The following is a 19,084-nucleotide window of genomic DNA, read 5'->3' as shown; positions in this document are numbered from 1 at the left end:
TCAGCCTCCATTGCCTAAATGTGTGACCCAGTGGTAGAAGGTTTGATTCCCTCAGCCTCCACTGCCTGTGTGACCCAGTGGTAGAAGGTTTGATTCCCTCAGCCTCCACTGCCTAACTGTGTGACCCAGTAGTAGAAGATTTGATTCCATCAGCCTCCACTGCCTAACTGTGTGACTCTAAGCAAGTCATTTAATCAGACACCACTGCTGGGCAGAGTCTATAAAAGGTGCATGGAGATCAGCGCTCTACCATGGGAAACAAAAAATAACTGTCTAAAAAAAAAATGACAGCCTTTGTAATGTCATTCTATTCTCCTAACAATGTTACATGAATCATCCATTTGCACTGTGTGTCTGCATGACACTACAGTAAACCATGCTTTCTTCATTTTTTCATTTAAAAAATCAATCATTTTCAAGGTTACAGTTGCTAACCGAAGACTTGAGTTTAAAAAAGGCATCAGTCTGCAGTGCAGACATTCCAAATGCATAATGTGCTCAAAGACTTCTTCCTAACGTTAAAACAAACCTCCTGATACATCTCAGCAACAAGGTCATTATATTAACAGTTTAGGCACAGTTTAATTGCATTTCTGAATTACATTTCCATGCTAAAGTGAATACAGTAGAGAAACAAGAAACAGCCCTAAAACCCAATCATTTACTTTTCTTTTCTACAAATCATATAAACTGACTGGTTTTATTCAGGGATAAGATCTTCTTGTCCCTACGTTTTCTTAATTATTTTGATTTATCAGTTTTTAGAATAAGAAAGAAACACAAAAAAATGTCATTTGATTTGAAAGTTCAGTTATGAATCTGGTGAGTGAGTGTTACTGCACAGAACAGTAATAAATGAATTTAACAAGTGTTACTGTTCAGATAAAGTGTAAGATATCATAGAAGACATCTATAAAAGCTTTATGAAAGGGGTGTTGAAAGCCTCCTTATCCACAGCTAAACTATTCTTTGATAAATGAGTCTTAAAGATGTCAAAGCTATGGGATAAAAAAAAAATGGTAGCTACTAGTTTTTAGCAAGTGCTGCAGAATAACAAACACAGAATCAAATAATGCCACATTCACATCCTGATTCACCATTTATGAAAGCAAATGTATTAGACTATGTTTAGTACATCAGTACATATATTTATATATTTATCATACACTCTGTGCTTCAATACTCAGACAATGCTGATCATTGTAAGCTCAACAGGTTCCAAGACAGACTGAATGGTTCCTCCAATAAATAATATTTATAAATAATCATAGTCTGACAGAGCCAAAAAAAAAAAAACAAAACAAACAAAAAAAACAATTGCCCCACCCAAAAATCCTCACCCCCTTATCAGCATCCAATCATAACATAAAATGAAACAAGCATTTAGTGCAACTTATAGCCGTTTCCCTGGAAACAAGTTTTAAAGATATTGTTTTCCTTTAATAAACAAGCAATAGATTGGGAGTTTACATATTGTTAATTGGTGGAAGTCACAGTGGAAAACAACATAAAATGACTCCCAATAATTAATAACAAGCTCACATAACATCACAATTACATGATGCACATGTACAATCCTTTCTTTTTACAAAATAAAGAGAGAGCGAAAGAAAGAAGTAAAAAAGAAAGAAAAAAACGGTTTCACAATTTTAAAGAAGTCACTACAGGACAATACAGGAACACAAAGCATTCACACTACACAACTCAGTGCATAAGGTTCATCTCAATACTAAGCAATTAGTTTCCTTAAATGTACAATACTGAAATACAGTTGGCCAATTTGTTTTGCAAGCAAATCATTTCATCACTGCTGTTTAGTAAACATGAAGTAACCCTCAAACTGATTCTCAGTAGAGGAATAAATTAAGACTACTCAGTGGAAACTCTTCTTGGTCCCATAATTATGATCCTTTTTTATCTCTCTTTGTACAAACATTTATGTGGTTGTTCTAAATGTGTCAGGAAACTATTTTAAATCAATTTATGAAATGTTGTTCAACTTTTCTGAGTAACACAATAAAGTAAAACATAATTGAAAATAAGTGTTTGCAGCGTGCTTTGTCAGTAAAGGCTTGCCAGGCACTCTGAAAAGGAAACTGTATAACAGAACAGGAAGTACTCTGCTGGCATACCAAATAATAGTGGGCGGTCTTCATACTCTGCCATACATTCTCACTAAGATTTATGCATTAGTTTGCTTGGGTCTCTCTCAAAGAATTATGGGGTTTTGCACGTTGCTATGGAGATAAACAACAATGTAAAAGACACTAAAGTTCTGAAAAGCAAAAAGCTAGACGTAGAGAAAGTACTGTACACCAAGTTCAAAGCTGTCCTATTGCATTGTGATCTTCTGAACTTATACTGGGTTACAGTGATGGTGTTATCTACAGGAAAAAACGTGTCTCATAAAAGCACGCTTTCATGAAACGAACAAATGCAAATCCAGCCCTTCCAAAATGTGGAGGAAGGAGAGGGTGATGGCCTTTAACTCCACATTGTGAATACTTGGAAGTAATATTTAGTAAGGGGGTGCACTAGATAAAGCCTCAAGTATTAGGCTGACTGGGAGACCTGTCACAACAGAACAGTGGATTTCATAAATGTGTTTTTACAGCAGGCAATGTTCATAGGACAAACGATGAACATACATGTGACAATGGTGGAGAGAGACACAGAGAGAATGTTTGGCAATGATCAAGCTGCTGTAAGCTTTTGCCATATGCAAAGAATTCTGGATGTGCCACCAGAGGAAAGCTCTAGGAATACAACAGAATAGATTATAGTCCTTTGGGAAGGACAGTGGTAAATACTGAAGGATGTCAGGAACTCAAAATATTAAAAAAGCTGGGGACCTGAAAAAAAGAAAGACGTGAAAAGGGGTATAAAATCTTCTTTTGGGAGAAAAGTGAAGTGTTGGACAAAGAAACAAGCTTTACTAGAATGAGAAAACAGATTATCAATGCAAAGAGAATATCCTACAGAAAATTAAAAATGAGGCTAAAAAAACAACCTATGAGGATTTCATATGTCACTAAGCATACCAAGGTGATCCTACAGATGCAGAAAGGAAGAGACCAAGAGGAAAGTCAGAACAGCATGTTGAGACAATAACAAGAACCAGCAGGAGATGAATGGAAAGGGGTAGACACTGGTTCAAAGCGCTGCACAGCAGGTAAAGTGCTGAATGAGTTCACCTGTTTCTCTGTAAATGAGCACCAACATAGCATGCCACTATAAAGAGGTAGAACAGGTAAGAATCTGAGTAAACTGAAAAACAAATGCAGAAGTTACAGAACTCAGAGCCTCTACTAAACCAAAACATAAAGTTACGATGACTTTATATATCTCAAGAGTATTAGAGGAGGATAAAGATGAGTCCGAGAAGTAAGCAAGTGTAGGACAAGGATAAGATCCTGTTGTGTGGGTTGGTTGAGTCCCTGAATGCTAACATTTTGGGTTATGCCTTTTTGTATTATTTTACATAACAGAGATTTCACCTGTAAAACTATACAGTCTTATGAATGGACATTACTGAAGTGGACAGCATGAACACTGCAGTTGTGTATGTGGATTTCAGCAAGGCCTTCAACACTGCACATCAAAGGATTATGACACACAAAAAAAAGAAGGAAATGGGGTTTGGCTGAAATGGTAAAGTGCGAAGCAAAATGATTGATCAGAAGCTGATGGCGCTAGTTAAAGAAGAACTATAAGTAGACAGGGCAATATAAACTGAAGCAGCAAAACTTTCACTGCCTGGACCAGTCCTGTTTAGTGTATTTATAGCAGACATACTACTGGGCTTGAGGAATGACATTATCATGCTGGTGCACAGTCCTGAAGTAAATGCAGATGCAAGGCAGGCCTCCAGGGAGAATTGTGGTGATCTGCACTGTAGGACGACTGGTAGAAGCTGGGATGTTATGTAAAAATAAGGGTGGAACTATAGACTTTGAAAGGAAGAATCATTGAAAATTCTGTTTGTGTATTAGTAAACATAAACAGGGCAGAGGAGGAAAAAGATTTGGAGGTAATTCACCCACAATGAGTTATGAAATGCAATGTAAGGACAGTGGTCATGCATAGTAGTGTTCCAGAGTACATGGGGCAGGGAGTGGATTTCAGAAGCACTGAAGTTATTAATCCACTGTACAGGGCACCTGAACTGCTGTGTGTGACTGTAGAGGTCTAACAGCAGAAAGGCAATCAGGCTGGCAGACTGTAATGCAAGTGTTACTAAAGTGGTGGAAGGTGCAGATGGGCTGGGTACAAGCACGATCCTTGGAAGATGGGCATGTAACTCGTTTGAAGAGAAAAGGAGAATTAGAGAGAATAGGATTAGGTGCATCACAATGGATGCACAACAGGGATGCAGATAGAGAAAACGCAAGGTGAAGAATGCAAGATGAGTTGCAACTGGAAGAGACATTCTTCAAGACTGACTGTAGGACAAGGCATGACAAAACTCAGCTCAAACGAAAATGCATTACTGACTAACTTGGCTAAAAGTAGAAACATTTTTGTGTCTTTATCAACTCTTTTGGGCTTACACTCACATTAACTTAGAATAAAAATTAAGGTGGAGAAATATCACAGCATTGAAACAAAAGGCAAACTGGTGAAAAAAGAAATTGAGATATATTAAAGGTAATTGGCTGAAGTTGTGACTAAGAACAGTAGCATATGTCTGACCTGTGTTAGGTGAAAACAAGTAAAGGGAAAAAAAAGTAAGAAAGCACTTTGTAAACTGGAGACAAGCGAACATTTAAAGGTGATATCCATAGCACACATTCGCTGGCTGTAAATTACTACATCATATATTTCTTATTATTTTAGCAGCAGTCCCCAGAAAGAGATCATTTTTAATTGTGAGCTACTTTTCTGGTAAGTTTAATACATCATTTATTTATTTTTGTAAAAATCCTGTTGTGCCTAGTACGTATTTTCACAAATTCTGTGATGATCATGCCATTCATAGAAAGGTCATTGAATAGCATTTTGAAAGTAAATAATTTTCAGGTAAAAAATTATCCCATGTGAAAATATAATTGTTTGTAGATAACAAATATCACACAAATAAATGATCTTTTACTGAAAATATTGATTACTTTGCATAGTTTTGTAAATGAAGATTGATATCAAGAATATAAAGAACTCCACAACAGAATTTTTACTGACTCTTAAATTCTTTTTTAGTTTTCAACATGTCCCTTTATTATTCTTATTGCCATCTAAATGCAAGTGTCCTACACACGCTGCATTCCCAGGAAGATAAACATGTTTTTTCTTTTAAGCAGAATGGGTGAAAATAACCCAGAATATACAGAAACAGTCAGTAAATCTTTAGTAAGGATGGAGGCACAAGTGAAAAAGCTGCAGATAAATCTAATCAGGAACTTTGATTTTTTTTTCTGATCTGTACCACTCAAGTGTTTTCACCACCAAATCCTGCTGTCACTTCAGTTTATTTTGCATAATTACCATTTGCTTTCTGTATTGGTGTCCTATTGTTCTGTCTTTCATAGGTATATTACCATATGGATCCACAGCCCCTGAGAGAGAAGGTGCTCTAGAGAAATTCACAAATCAAACTAGTGCCACAATAGGTGCCACTGGGGTTAGGATCTGTAGACCCACGGCACCGATGCATAGTCACCATGGCCAGATAAAACTGTTTTATTGTTCTATACAGACTCATCATGTGCTGACAAGTAATAAAGGGTTATAGCACTATTTCTGAAACATTTTTCATCGAGTTCCACTTCCCTAAGCATAATTAAATAAAATAGCACTTCAAAGAAGGTTGACAAACACAAAATGAAGTATTGTTTGCACCACCTCCCCAACTTCATTTTAATGAATTTTTAAATCACTGGATTTTGGGTAAAACATCAGTTTTGTGATGCAGTTATTTCAAGGAAAGCAGAATTTTATGTCAGGCTAACAAAGTGTATGATGACTTAACCTGACTTTAACCAAATATATGACTTTTGTAATAGAGTTAATGTATTGCATACTATTCAGAAAGACTTGAATGGCTGTACAATTAGTTCAACATGAGTTTTGAAAAGCACTTTTCTCAGAAAGTACTCCTTTTAAAACATGCTTATACTTCTCAGTTTTCTTTCTCTCTGGCAGAAATAAGTGATATAATTCCATTTTCCAGTGGATAAAAAGTGGGAATTCTACTTTCTGTGCCACATTTCACAAACAGAATCAGACAGCTTCATTACAGGCTGCATTTTGCAGCAAGAGATTGGAAACATCTGCTAGTGAAATACACCAGGTTCATATTTACGCAATTAAGACTCTCCACACATTCTGACAAATGCTGTCAGGTGTGGATGCAGGTTACTGAACATAAAAGTATCTTTTCACCACCTGTCTGGGTACTGTGATAGTTTTCTGCCCTTAAAATGACTGGAGGAAACATGTCTGTTTTCAAGACTGAACTACACCCTATTTTGCATAACTGTGTTTTTTTGGGAAGCAAGGTAATCTATTTGGTGGAGCCCACACAGTAAGCAGTTATGCTGCCATGGCAAATCATTAACCCCTTCTTTTCTGCACAAGTCTAGATAGCAAAAGAACACTAGGGCTATCTTAAAATCGCAGGCCTCTGACATAACATGCAGCACACTACCAGTCTGATGTTACCACTAAGAATTTAAAATGGTTTCCTGTTATATTTAAAACATGAACATATGAATGCACAACTGAATCTGGAAGCTGTTTTTTAAGGCTATGGAAAAAGTTAAACTAAAAATGTAAAACTAAAGAGAAGTGACTTAGGGGGTTCGAGATTAAAAATGACTTAAACCAGCCTACAAAAGGAAGTGGCTTTCTTTAAAAGTACTTAATGAATGGTAGAACAATGTGGTTCTGTAAGCCAGAGTAATGACAACTGCGTCCAGTTTTGGACAGATCAGTTATCCTCAGTTTATCATATTCTCCTACTAGCAACAAATAAATGCAAACACTAACTCACAACAGAAACCATGTACACTTTCAAGCAAGTTCTTTAACAAAGCATTCCAGTGTATTTGGTAGATACAGTGGTGTCAAGAATTTATATTTTGCATCCATTAGGTAAGGTCCTGGGAGTTCTTTAGCAAAATAAATGTTGCTGTTTGTACTGTGTTGCAGATATATTAATAAGAAAGGTCATGACATCATAACAATAAAACGACAGAGATGCCTCATCCAGGAGGAAGGGTAAAACTGTGGCTATTGTTGTGTGATGTCATTCAAGTAATAGCTTTGTGGCTGGTGGAAAAGGGAATGGCTCCCTCTTAGGTGCTGACTTCTTCATCTGGTTTGTTCATTTTCTTCAAAGCATCAAGCAATTTCTGTGGAGTGAGGACATGGGTGGAGCCTGCAGTTACAAATCAGAAAAAAATGACTTAAGTTCAAGTTATATTCAAGACAGTGACTGAGTAGATAAAATCAGAAGCATGCTGTCAATTGAAATAAACACATTTCTGTGTATAAAGTTGTAACATATCGTTATGAGTGTCTCAGAAACAGTTATGGCAGTGCTTAACACTGATGCTAAGTTCTCAGTGCTGAAAAACAACAAGACAGTTTATCATCATAACCTGTCATAACCTACAAGTTCAAGTAGCAAATTTTCTTCTTAGATTGTCACAGTTCTTGATGTCATAGAATTTCCATCTGTCCAGTTTATGGAATTTTATTTCCTTCAGATTAAATAAAATCACTCCTTCATGACCCAGGTACAAAAGGAAAGTATACAGGCACAAATGTTAATGTATCAGTGCTGAAAGGGTAATGTCTACAAACATCTTGAGCTGGTTACTCCAATGCAGGCTGGAGGCCTAACCATTGCCCTATTCACTAAAGCACTGAACAAAGAAAACAAAGAAAAATGTGCATGGCATGTTAGCACACAGGGGACGTATAACAGGAGTTAAGGATGCTGTCTATAAAGAAGGAATTAAATCAATAGAAATAAGTAGCAGCAGGTAAGGTGGGAAGCAAACAGGAAACAAGATCAAAGATCACAATGTATATTTCACTGTAAGATGCCTAATCTGTTCTGTATCATTCAGTACATGTAAACCATCCTAGCTCACTGGCTACTCTTGGGCTTTTCAGGTCACAGGACACTTCCATCATTTACTTGAATAGAAAACTCATCTAATGTTGCTTTCTCCTGTATCAACCAGTGCATACAGTACTAACACTGGATGGTCTCTATAGACATAGGATGTGCCCTGAGTCTTAGTGGAGAGTTAGAAAATTTTGATTTTGTGCAGGCCTAAAAGGTTTGCCTCAAATGAAACCCAACCCATACAAGCCCCTCTCCCTGCCTATGCTAAATGACATTATATAGCTATAATGGCTACACAATGTTTCACCCACACAGTCAGGATGAATGTTCCATTTTCTAAGGAGGCTGTAACATGTCGGACTTCTGTGTCACCTACTCTTAACCCTTTGGGTGCTAGCTTGCTTTGTTTCACTGTTTGCTGCATAGCCTACCACAGATGTTCCTACTGTTGTGAATTTCATTATCCATTAATAGGAACCCTGCATTTTCAGTACCCAAGATCCTTCTTAATAGAATGTCCTGATATATCTTGTGGAACAAATTGTTTAAAATATATAATATATAGAACGTATCCTATCATAACAGTCAGTAAAGTCATGCATAGGAGGTTAGTATTCTATACTTTTTAACTCATTTCTCTATTGCTCTCCAGTGATAACACCAGTTGCCCCTTCCCTTTGTCCAACCATGTCATTCCAGACCTAAAACAAGAAAACTGGGCTAATTTACATGGGCATCAAAATCTCACATATCTTGGAATGTTAAGTCATCCTATGGCACCCAAACCCTCCAGAATGAACTCTTCCTAGTGAACTCTTGGTGTAGTAAAACTGAGCTCAAACATAATGCTAAAAAGTGTAGGATTGCCACTTTTGGTGGACAACTCCTCCCCCCATCATGCTGTCTAGTCAACACACCTCTAGAAAATGAAAATGTAGTTAGGGGCCTAGGAAATGCATTAAGAGCTCTCTATCTTCTGACCATCATGTGACCACAATTGTCAAGAAATCCGTTTTTTTTTTCCAGCTCAATTAATTGTCAAAGGAACAAAATCAAGGTCTAAGGAGGTAATCATTCAGCATAAATCAGGCAAATTATTGAGTACAGCAGCCCTTTGGGACGTATCTCACTAAAAATATTAAACGATTAGAAAGACCCCAGAGGTTCTGAACCAAAAAGATCACGTGTCTAAAGTCCCTGAGACACCAAGACCAAATGGAAGCTCTATCCTTTTACTGAATGTCTTACGGACTTTAGAGGGGAGGTCTCTGCCTCATTTTCTGTACCACTAGATACCTTATTGTCCAGGGCTGCATGCTTCACTGCAAGTCCAATTGCTCTGCTAGTATTAGAACCAGGACTCAAATCATCACCAACAGATAAATAAAACATGGTGCAGGGACAGGTGAATAGCCGAGGTCCCCCCAGATCACTGAAATAAACTTCCCCTGCAATTTAAGCTGTGGGACTCAATACCTTTCTTTAAACATATGCTAAATGACTGGATAGGTATCCACAAACTTACTTCATGATTAATCAGTATGACAATCCTGGACAAAGGAAGTGAGGCCTGAGGGTAGGGTACTAGCAAGGCAAGAATGGTGATGAGATTTAGTGGTCTTGGAACATCTATGAATATAGAAATTACATTTTGTTAATTAGATTTGCCCTACTAGATCAAGAATTATTTTCAGAGGGGTCTTGAGGAGAAATGCCCTACAACAAGGAATCATCAAGTTTTAACAGATTTTTACAATCAAGTAAACATTTACAGATAAAAAGAATAGAAAACTCATCTAATGTTGCTTCATCATTTACTTGAACAACTCATCTTTAGTCTGCATATGATCCAGTAAAGCCCAATTAACCAAACAACTCCTTATGACAGTTTTAGAAACTCACACTTTCTTTAGTGACTGAATTAGCTGTATTATCACTTAGGGATGCACAGGACAAAGTCTTGTACATATTAGTATGGGGACCCCCATGTAAAAAAAAACATCAAAAGGAGCTCATTCCTTTAAACATGATTGCAGGCTCAGAGTAAGACAAGTTGAACAGTTAACCCATATCCTCAGTGGCTATTCAATATATACATGTATATAGACAGATATAGGTGGACAAGCACAAAAGTATTAAGAATGACGTTTTACATACCACAATACATTTTGTTATGTTAAGTATTAACATCCTAGGATTCCACACAAGCCCTGTTAGTGCACTTGCTATTACTACTGCATGGTAATCACAACAGGGGTACTTGTAATTTGTACACTGCTGAGCACCAAATGGCTAGTATGCTGATCAGCAGAGCAATGCCGTGGTAACTCTATATACATTGCTTGCATCTGTAAAGTAACTATCAGCTTATTAAATAGTACCATCTGTAGAGGGTTGAGGTTATGAGCTGTAGTTCTTGTGTTACAGGATTTGATTTCATTAACCTTCATTTGCCTAATGTGTGACCATGAGCAAGCTACTTAATCAGACATTGCTCCTGAGTTGCCACTGAAAAGGGACCATGTATACTATTGGCCTACATGTTTAACAACTGGGTATTAAGATGACGATGATTATTATTATTAGACTAGTATCTTAACCTGCCTAAGTCTAATCAGTATGGAAAGATATGTGTGGCTACTGGCTGGGGGTTGGCTGATGTATAGCAATGCTATACATTACATTAACACAATACTTGAATAAACAGTACTTATGGGTAAACAGTACTAACGGACTACTTCATACAACTATGTTTATGGCCTAAGCAGCATATACAGCAAGTCAGTTATCACTGCTGGCTATGCTAGTTCCAGTGGCTAACGCAAACTGTTTATGTGACCTTATCCTGTGGATGCAGTGGTTCTTTCTTAACCAGTGCTCCTTTAGCTTCCTCTTAAAGGCAGACAATTTCTCTGTTTCATTTTCTGATGACAGTTTATCCCACACTGCAGGAAGATGATGGCTAAGAGATCTATTCCCCCAGATGCAGGGTTTGCTTTCAGCACATCCGTGCAGTTTTTTGTTATGAATCTTAGGCTCCTTGTTGGATGGTGCCATGTAAGCAACTATGAAAGATCTGGGTAGTGCTGCTCACTGTTGAGTCTGAAAGAGAACATCACTTGACAGTAAGTAAGAATTTGTTGTTAAAATTCATCCAGTCAACTGTTTTTAGTGCCTCACAGTGATGTGTTCATAGGTATTTACTAGGCTACTGACCTGTGAGAATCTTAAGAAACCTAGCCTTACATTTCCATGGTAGTTTTTAGCCTTTATAGTTTGGGTATGTATAATCCAGAAGTGGGCTGAACAAGGATATGTTGGGACATTCACTGGTTGCGCTGACCCATGATTGACATGGGTGCTAAACTGTGAGTGAATTTATGGTTTCCAAAGCATTCATTCAAATTACATTTAAATACAATAACAGAAGACCTTTGCTTTATATGGAGCATAAGGTGGTTCCGCAGTAGCGATATTCTCTGTGATAAGTACTTAGTATCCTCATGTTTACAGTAACCTCCCGTCTACAAAACAAAACTACTACCAATCCAGCCACCTCATCCCAATCATTGAAGCTAGAACAGACCTTCACACTAACTCCACTGACAACATCTACAATTAAAACCTACACAACCTAAAGGCAACTCCTGACCCTGACCAACTTCGATCTGAATACCTCAAACTCGTTGCAGAAAACCTTGCATATCCTGTATCAATTCTAATAAACCAATCCATCCAGGAAAAACATGTCCCCAACTTATAGAAAAAATCCTATATAATATCCCTTCATATAAAGGTGGCTCACCAGCCATGCACACAAACAAATCACCACTCTCTCAACCTCATGCAAATCTCGACTTATTGCATATGTTATTTCGCCTCTCTCCCTCACAGCATGGTTTCAGACCAAATTACAGCACAGCCACTGCTCTTCTAAGGTTCACAGGTACAATAATTCACAATAGACATTGAGGTCTTCTAACCTCATCCCTATTTCTGGAGCTATCCAAGGCAGTTGGCACAGTCAGTCATCCAGTTCCCCTAACTAAACTGTCTTCCTATGGGCTATCACCCTCCTCACTTAACTGGTTTCTAAGTTACCTCATTAATAGGTTCCAACCAGTGAAATGGCAAGATGATTTTGACTCTTTCCTTCCTATATCCATCATAGTCCCACAAGGTTCCATCCTTGGATCACTACTATTTAACTTATCAGTTACCTAAATACAGCAGCCTAACACCATAGTACAATACACTGATAATTTCACTCTAAAATATGCTCCTAGGACATTACCCATGATCCAAACATTACCCATGATCCAAACACTCGCCTAGAAATCCTTCTCCTCCATCACAGATGCTTGGCTCAACAACTCAAAGCTCCTCCTGAATCCAACAACAACAACAAAAAACTATTACTGTTTACTCTCAACTATCTTTTTCCTCCCCAAAACTACTTTTAATATACTGTCATCCAAGAAGACCAATATAAAACTGGTATCTCACCAAACGATTGTGTGTGATTATAGACAACTACCTCAAGTTTGATCTCCACCTTCATCAAGACATAAAGAAGACACAACAAAAGCTAAGCTGTCTCTAAAGAGTAAAACACTACCTTACTGACTCTGCTAGACCAAATATGGTTAGTTATATCAACCACGATAAAAAAAGAGATCTAACAATGAACCACAAAGCAGAAGGTCAGGAATCCAAAAATACTTTTAATAAAAAACAATAAAAAATTCAAAGCTCTTAGACTTCAGAAGTTGTCTAGCACCTCGGCTTTAACAACCTTTACAGAGTAAAGGCTGTTAAAGCCGAGGTGCTAGAGAACTTTTGAAGTCTGAGAAAATATGGTCACTTCTTTTGTACTCCCCATCCATTTATATGCCTCTCCTATCCTAATCAATTTCATCTCCTCTATATCAACTAAACTAGAACAATGCTACAATAAAGTAGCCAAATTCACAATCAACCAACAATATAAACTGCATTACTACCTCTCTCTCTCTCTCTCTAAAACAACTAAATTGTCTTGCACCACCCCTGGTTAAACTGGTACTGGCATTTTTATATGAATCTGTGCCATAACCCTTTGCTACAACTATACCCTCCTCTGTCATTTCATCTCCTTTGTTATCCTTGTGCCTTCTGCCCTTCTTCCTTTCTTTGGGCTGATCTAACACTTTAATTTATTTGTTAACAAGTCATTATAGTAACACATATTCTTACATAAGACCTTGCAATGTATGCGTACTGATGATACTGCACTGCTCTAGGCGTACTGATGATACTGAGCTGCTCTAGGCATACTGATGATACTGCGCTGCTCTAGGCATACTGATGATACTGCGCTGCTCTAGGCATACTGATGATACTGCACTGCTCTAGGCATACTGATGATACTGCGCTGCTCTAGGCGTACTGATGATACTGCGTTGCTCTAGGTGTACTGATGATACTGCGCTGCTCTAGGCGTACTGATGATACTGCGCTGCTCTAGGCGTACTGATGATCCTGCGCTGCTCTAGGCGTACTGATGATACTGCGCTGCTCTAGGCGTACTGATACTGCGCTGCTCTAGGCGTACTGATGATACTGCGCTGCTCTAGGCATACTGATGATAGTGCACTGCGTATATCTCCCATGAATATTCATGTACAACCAAGGTAATTGTTACTTTTCACCAAAACTGTGTAAATGATGTAACTAATATCTAAGATATCTGAATAAAGACATTTATGCTCATAAATGAAACTGACTGTAAATGAAGAAACAACGCAAATAATATTTTTATGACAGAGCTTTTCTCCCATGACCTTTGCTGAAAAAGGGTACTGCTTGGTCAACTTTCATGGCAAACAAATGCCAGTAAATAAATACATCATTCTAAAATATTCCATTTATGCTGTAAAAGAGACGGAGATCCCTTGAGCTTATAATCATGGTACTACTGGACTTGGGAATGTGTAATAAAGTCTGACAGGACAAACCTATTGGGGCTCAATATGTAAAGCTGAGATCACCTGGTCTACATGGTTTTTGTGATTTAGGATCTTGATTTTTTTTTTTTTTTTTTTAGTTAGAAAGCATTGTATTACTCTGGTTGTGCCAACTGTTTGGACAGATACATACTAAATGGGTCATAATATTCAATGGTCATTATGATGAGACCTAATTACAGTGACATGATTACATCCCTGGACCTGGACACCATTCCCTTAGATATAAGCTGCTGGCTGAAAAAGGACTTTGTTGCAGGACGGATATATGATGATCAAAGGACAGTTCATTGTTGACATATCTTCCCAGATCCCTGACTTGCAGGGTCAACTTTCAGAGGTGTATTGTCAAACTGATAGTTACAAGGGAAGTTATACTTGCCAACATGATATTACTATACATTTCTTGGCCTTTAGTTTTAGTCAAACTTTTTGTAACCAGATATTGGTTTGGAAAAGACCCTCTTGGAGGATTATGGTGTCCTCTGAAGAGTTTATGACAGCCCTAAGTTTGCAGTTGTCAGCAATAAACTTTTAACATTTGCACTGATATCTGAGAAGTAAATGCCAAAGTTGAGTTGCCCAAGAACTGAATGTTGGAGTACACCTCTAGTGCCAGGTCTGTTGGAGGAGGTAGAGCTGCCCACTATAATTTTCTCATTCAATTGTGGATCCAATTTGCTATCGAACAAATTTTATAGGGATTAACACTTTGCTAAGAGAGATGAGATAATGCATAGATGGTGTTGAATGCCTTTGTGAGGTCTAAATATATGGTGTCCACTGATTTACCCTCATCCATTGCTTCATTTACCTTCTCAAAGAAGTTGATCAGGTTAAGTAGGCGGATCTTCCCTTTATAAACCCATACTGGCTTGTGTCAAGATTTTGTAGGTTACCTATGACCTTATTTATTAATTCCATAATGGTCCTTTCCATAGCCTTACAAACTACAAACCACGCTGGTCAGCCTTTTAGGTCTATAATTACCAGGGTCCATTGACACAGCACCTTTGTGCAAGGTGATGACTGTTGCTGGCCTCCTATTCATCTGGCATGAATCCTGCTTGAGGGCTGACATTGAATAACCTCTGTAGGGGGTCTGACAAGTCATGTTTCAGGCTGACCAGAAGGCATCCTGGTATGTTATCCAGCCCCATATAAGTAGTATTCTTGTTCTTAGGACCTTGTCAACTTGTTCTTGGGAGGTTTGAGAGGGGTGTAGATGCAGGTATGTGATCTGGGAATACAGGACGGGAACTGGAGGTTAAGTTTAAACTAAATTTGCCCACTAATAGTTTAGCAATGTCCTCCAAGTCCGAGTATGTGATATCCTTTACTAGTAGTTTTGAGCAGTGCTGGGCATTACTTCTGAGGTTTCCAACATAGTTACAGAAGGCTTTGTCATTATTCTTTGCTGGAGTGAATATACTGTGTAAGTGCACATGACACACAGCACATTATTCTATAAAAGTGCCACGTGGTGGATTTGGCAATAAGGCTTGGGCTACAGACTTTTTGGCATTTAATGCTAGCAATTTTTATCATGTGTAATGCTCCTAATTTTTGGTTTAACAGAATGATCTATGTTTTTCCGTATTTGCAAATCTAAAAATGACTAGGCCAAACATTTCCAACTTGACACCTCTTCAGTATAGTATGAATTACTCTTTATTAAAATATGTGTTGTGCTGTTAGGTTTTGTGTTATACTTGCCAGGATTTCTATTTTTTTTCTCATTTAAAGACTTAAATATGTTCAGACATTGTATGGGGGGGGGGTCCCAAAACTGGCTGCAAAATGTTTGTCTCTAAATTTCTTTACATTGGTGCCATTACAAGGTAAAGCTGATATATCGGCAAATTGGATTAATGCACTATTACCGGTATTCTCTGACATTTTATTAGTGACCAGTGAAAGATCAGTGGCCCAAATATCGGCCCTGTGGTACCACAGCAGTTAAACAATGTGGAGTGACTTTGACACCATAATGCAGTATCCTTGACCTTTCAACATTTGCAAAAATAATGGATGACATTCTATTTCTCTGGCTTTTGCATAATCTGGTTCACTGCTGCTGTTCAGTGGCTCTTATCATGTGAAGGCTTGTATTGTCTACTAACTTAATTACCAGAGTGCTGCTACTTTGAATAGGCCTAATCCATGATCTTTCTTGGAGAGGATTTATTGTCTGTTGAGTTGTTCCACTACATGTTGTTATACCACTCTTTTCAACTGTGAACTTTACAAGTAATGAGCCTGCACTTTTCAACCTTAATATGATTGGATCCCTTTGGTATTGGTTATTATCTAGCTACTGTTCCATGGTGCGCATTTCTTGTTTGCAGCAAGATTCTGATTTATTAATGTCAGTCGATACGCTACCAAGGAAGGTATCTGTTTTATGTTTGCCAGTGGTAACAGGTTAATGGATGCAGTATCACAGCTTTTGGTTTTCTTGACAATGCATCTTACAATCAAAACTGTGGTTGGGTTGCAGGCAGAAGTGCCATCACTTAACCAATTCTAAAACAATCTCAGAGAATACTTAAAGTCCCACTGGTTGTGCCCATGTCTAAACCCAGACTAATTCCTATAGGTTTCATAGTTCCCTTCACTCTTTTCACTCTAAAGCTCTTCTCTACCATTTGACTTACCCCACTTGTACCCATGTCATCATACCACATTAGCTTGTCCTGTCACCTCCTTAGCTTAGCATTTTTTTTCTTCTACCATGTATATATTGATGTCATACTGATTTGTTATCCTTATAATGTTGTACCTCTAACTAATTGTAGTGTGTTATTTTTCTCATTATTGGAGCTTTTCTCCTCGGGCCTCTACTGAAAAAGGATATGTATCCAGCTAGACTAGCCCGGTCAACAAATGTAAAATAAATAAATAAATAAAATAAATGTTGGTATATCAATATCTTGTATAACATCAGTATCCTCTTATGCTTTAGAAATGACCACCACAGCTGACATGTTTTATGTAATGTTGGATCAAAGAGGAGAAATATTCCCTGAAAGTATGGGTTGATTTGTACAGGATGCCAAGGATAAATTATTAAAAATGGTATCTTGCATTTCCATGCATTTCATTGACACCCTTCCAGAACTGCAGTCGTTATAGCGATTGACTTGTTGAAGATGTGATAAGTACATCTGCTTAGGCAGACTTGTATGTTGGCATTTATAGCAATAACCCATGCCTGGGTGTGGGTAATGCTGGGTTTACCCACTGTTGGTGTGGTTTGGTCACGAGGGCGAAGCCCGAGTGGCCAAACAAAGACAACTGTGGGTAAATCCAGCATTACCCACACCCAGAAGTGGGTTATTGCTATTATACAATGACATTATTTAAGAAAAAAAAAATTACTTTTCTTAAATAATGGCATTGTATGCCTCCTTGCTGCCCTTCCACAGCTGTCTGGTATTCTGTGGCAGTTCTGATGTACTGCGCATGCGTATACTTACGCAGTACATCAGAGCTGTGGGCAAACGCAATGGAGAAAGCAAGATCTCCGTTGCTTTTTACAACCTGTCTCGCTATGTTAAACAAGTTTAACATAGTGAGACAGCTTTAAAAAATGCAACGGAGAATCTCCTTTGCTTTTTTTAAAGCTGTCTCGCTATGTTAAACTCATTTAACATAGTGAGACATGTTGTAAAAAGCAATGGAGATCTTGCATTCTTTGTTGCTGTAAAAAAAAAAAGAGTTATACTAATGGAAAAAGTCCAGGTGACCGGACCTTTTTCCATTACTATAACTCTGATTTACAACATGCACGCTGACCAATCAGCGTGCACGTTTTGGAATATTAATGGGGGTTCATTGTATAATATACTATAACACATGGTAACTCTTTTTACAAGCCTTGCTACCCATCGTTTTGTGTGTGGCTCAAGCTGCTTTCCTTCCACAAATTAATTTTCTGATATTCATTTTTATATGTGATAAAGGTTTCATCTCAGTTCTGATACCGCAAGATGGTGCATGCGCCCAGGATCCTAAATAAAACAGCAGTCAGAAAGTTTGCCATATCATTTAGAAAGCAGAAATGTCAGCAACATAGTCCAGTCGGGATGATTTAGTGTTTTCTCTATTACTTTTACAGGTAGGTCACATCGTTTCTATATGCTGTTGGTGAATCTTTTGAATGGGGTAGGAACATACATGATACTAAATGAGTTTGCCATTGTCCCTGAAAGGAAGATGTGGCCTAGAGTCTTAGTCATTATCTAACCTTTAGTATTAGCTCCTTCTTGTTTTTGTGTACTCCAGGTTTTTTTTGTTAAGAGTTGGTGAGAAACCAAAGCCCTGCCTTCGTTATCAATTTCAGTTTTGTGAAACCAAAGCTCTGCCTTCATTATCAATTTCAATTTTGTGAATGCTATTTCAGCATGTAATGAGGCCATCTATCAGAACTATTTTAGCTGGTTCATTCCAAAAATTGTGAGAGAATAAAAGGCAGGCATCTCATGTCGTTCTCTGGTTTCTGCTAGATACATATAGTATAAAACAAACTAAGCAACACTGATACTGAACATGTGTTTAATAAAACAGAGCTTTCACGTCAAACAAACCCTATTTCAAAGACATTTGTTTATATCTTAATACAGGTTTTAAAGAAAGTCTGATTTAAACCCGGTGGTACATCTGCACAAAGGCGTATTATCCATTGATATTCCTTCATCTCAAGCTTATTATTTAGATCTCCACCTCGTATATCCCTATATTCTCTACTGACAGAGACCTGTGCTTTTAAAATTATTGTTCTTAACCAGGATTTAATTGTTTAATTGAATAATTAATGGCTGTATGATTCTTGATAGTATAAATATGGTTAGTATGTGTTAGTATTTTATACACTGATGAAGGGTTTGTTTGACCTGAAAGCTCTGTTTTATTAAACACTTGTTCAGTATTAGCATTGCTTGGTTTGTTTTATACTATATTCAGCATTGGCTTTATGAACTAAGCTTTGTTCTGCAACTGTTTG

General features: G+C 37.7%; 1 protein-coding gene across 2 annotated transcripts in view; it reads right to left on the bottom strand.

Annotated features, from left to right (window-relative positions):
- Positions 1-562: 562 nt before the first annotated feature.
- STXBP1 (syntaxin binding protein 1) overlaps positions 563-19,084 on the bottom strand; it is an 890,876-nt gene continuing 872,354 nt past the window's right edge. For both annotated transcript variants that reach the window (XM_044058397.1, XM_044058398.1), the window contains one exon: positions 563-7,375. Coding sequence is in view for 1 of the 2 variants with exons in the window: in XM_044058398.1 (XP_043914333.1) it covers positions 7,293-7,375 (83 nt within the window). In the remaining variant the exon portion in view is untranslated. The remainder of the gene's footprint in view (positions 7,376-19,084) is intronic.

Source organism: Protopterus annectens, chromosome 16.part0 (genome assembly GCF_019279795.1).
Source record: "Protopterus annectens isolate FY-2018-M chromosome 16.part0, PAN1.0, whole genome shotgun sequence".
NCBI classification, from domain to species: Eukaryota; Metazoa; Chordata; order Ceratodontiformes; family Protopteridae; genus Protopterus; species Protopterus annectens.
The sequence above is the reverse complement of the archived record's forward strand: the minus strand, read 5'-3'. Positions and strand labels throughout refer to the sequence as shown.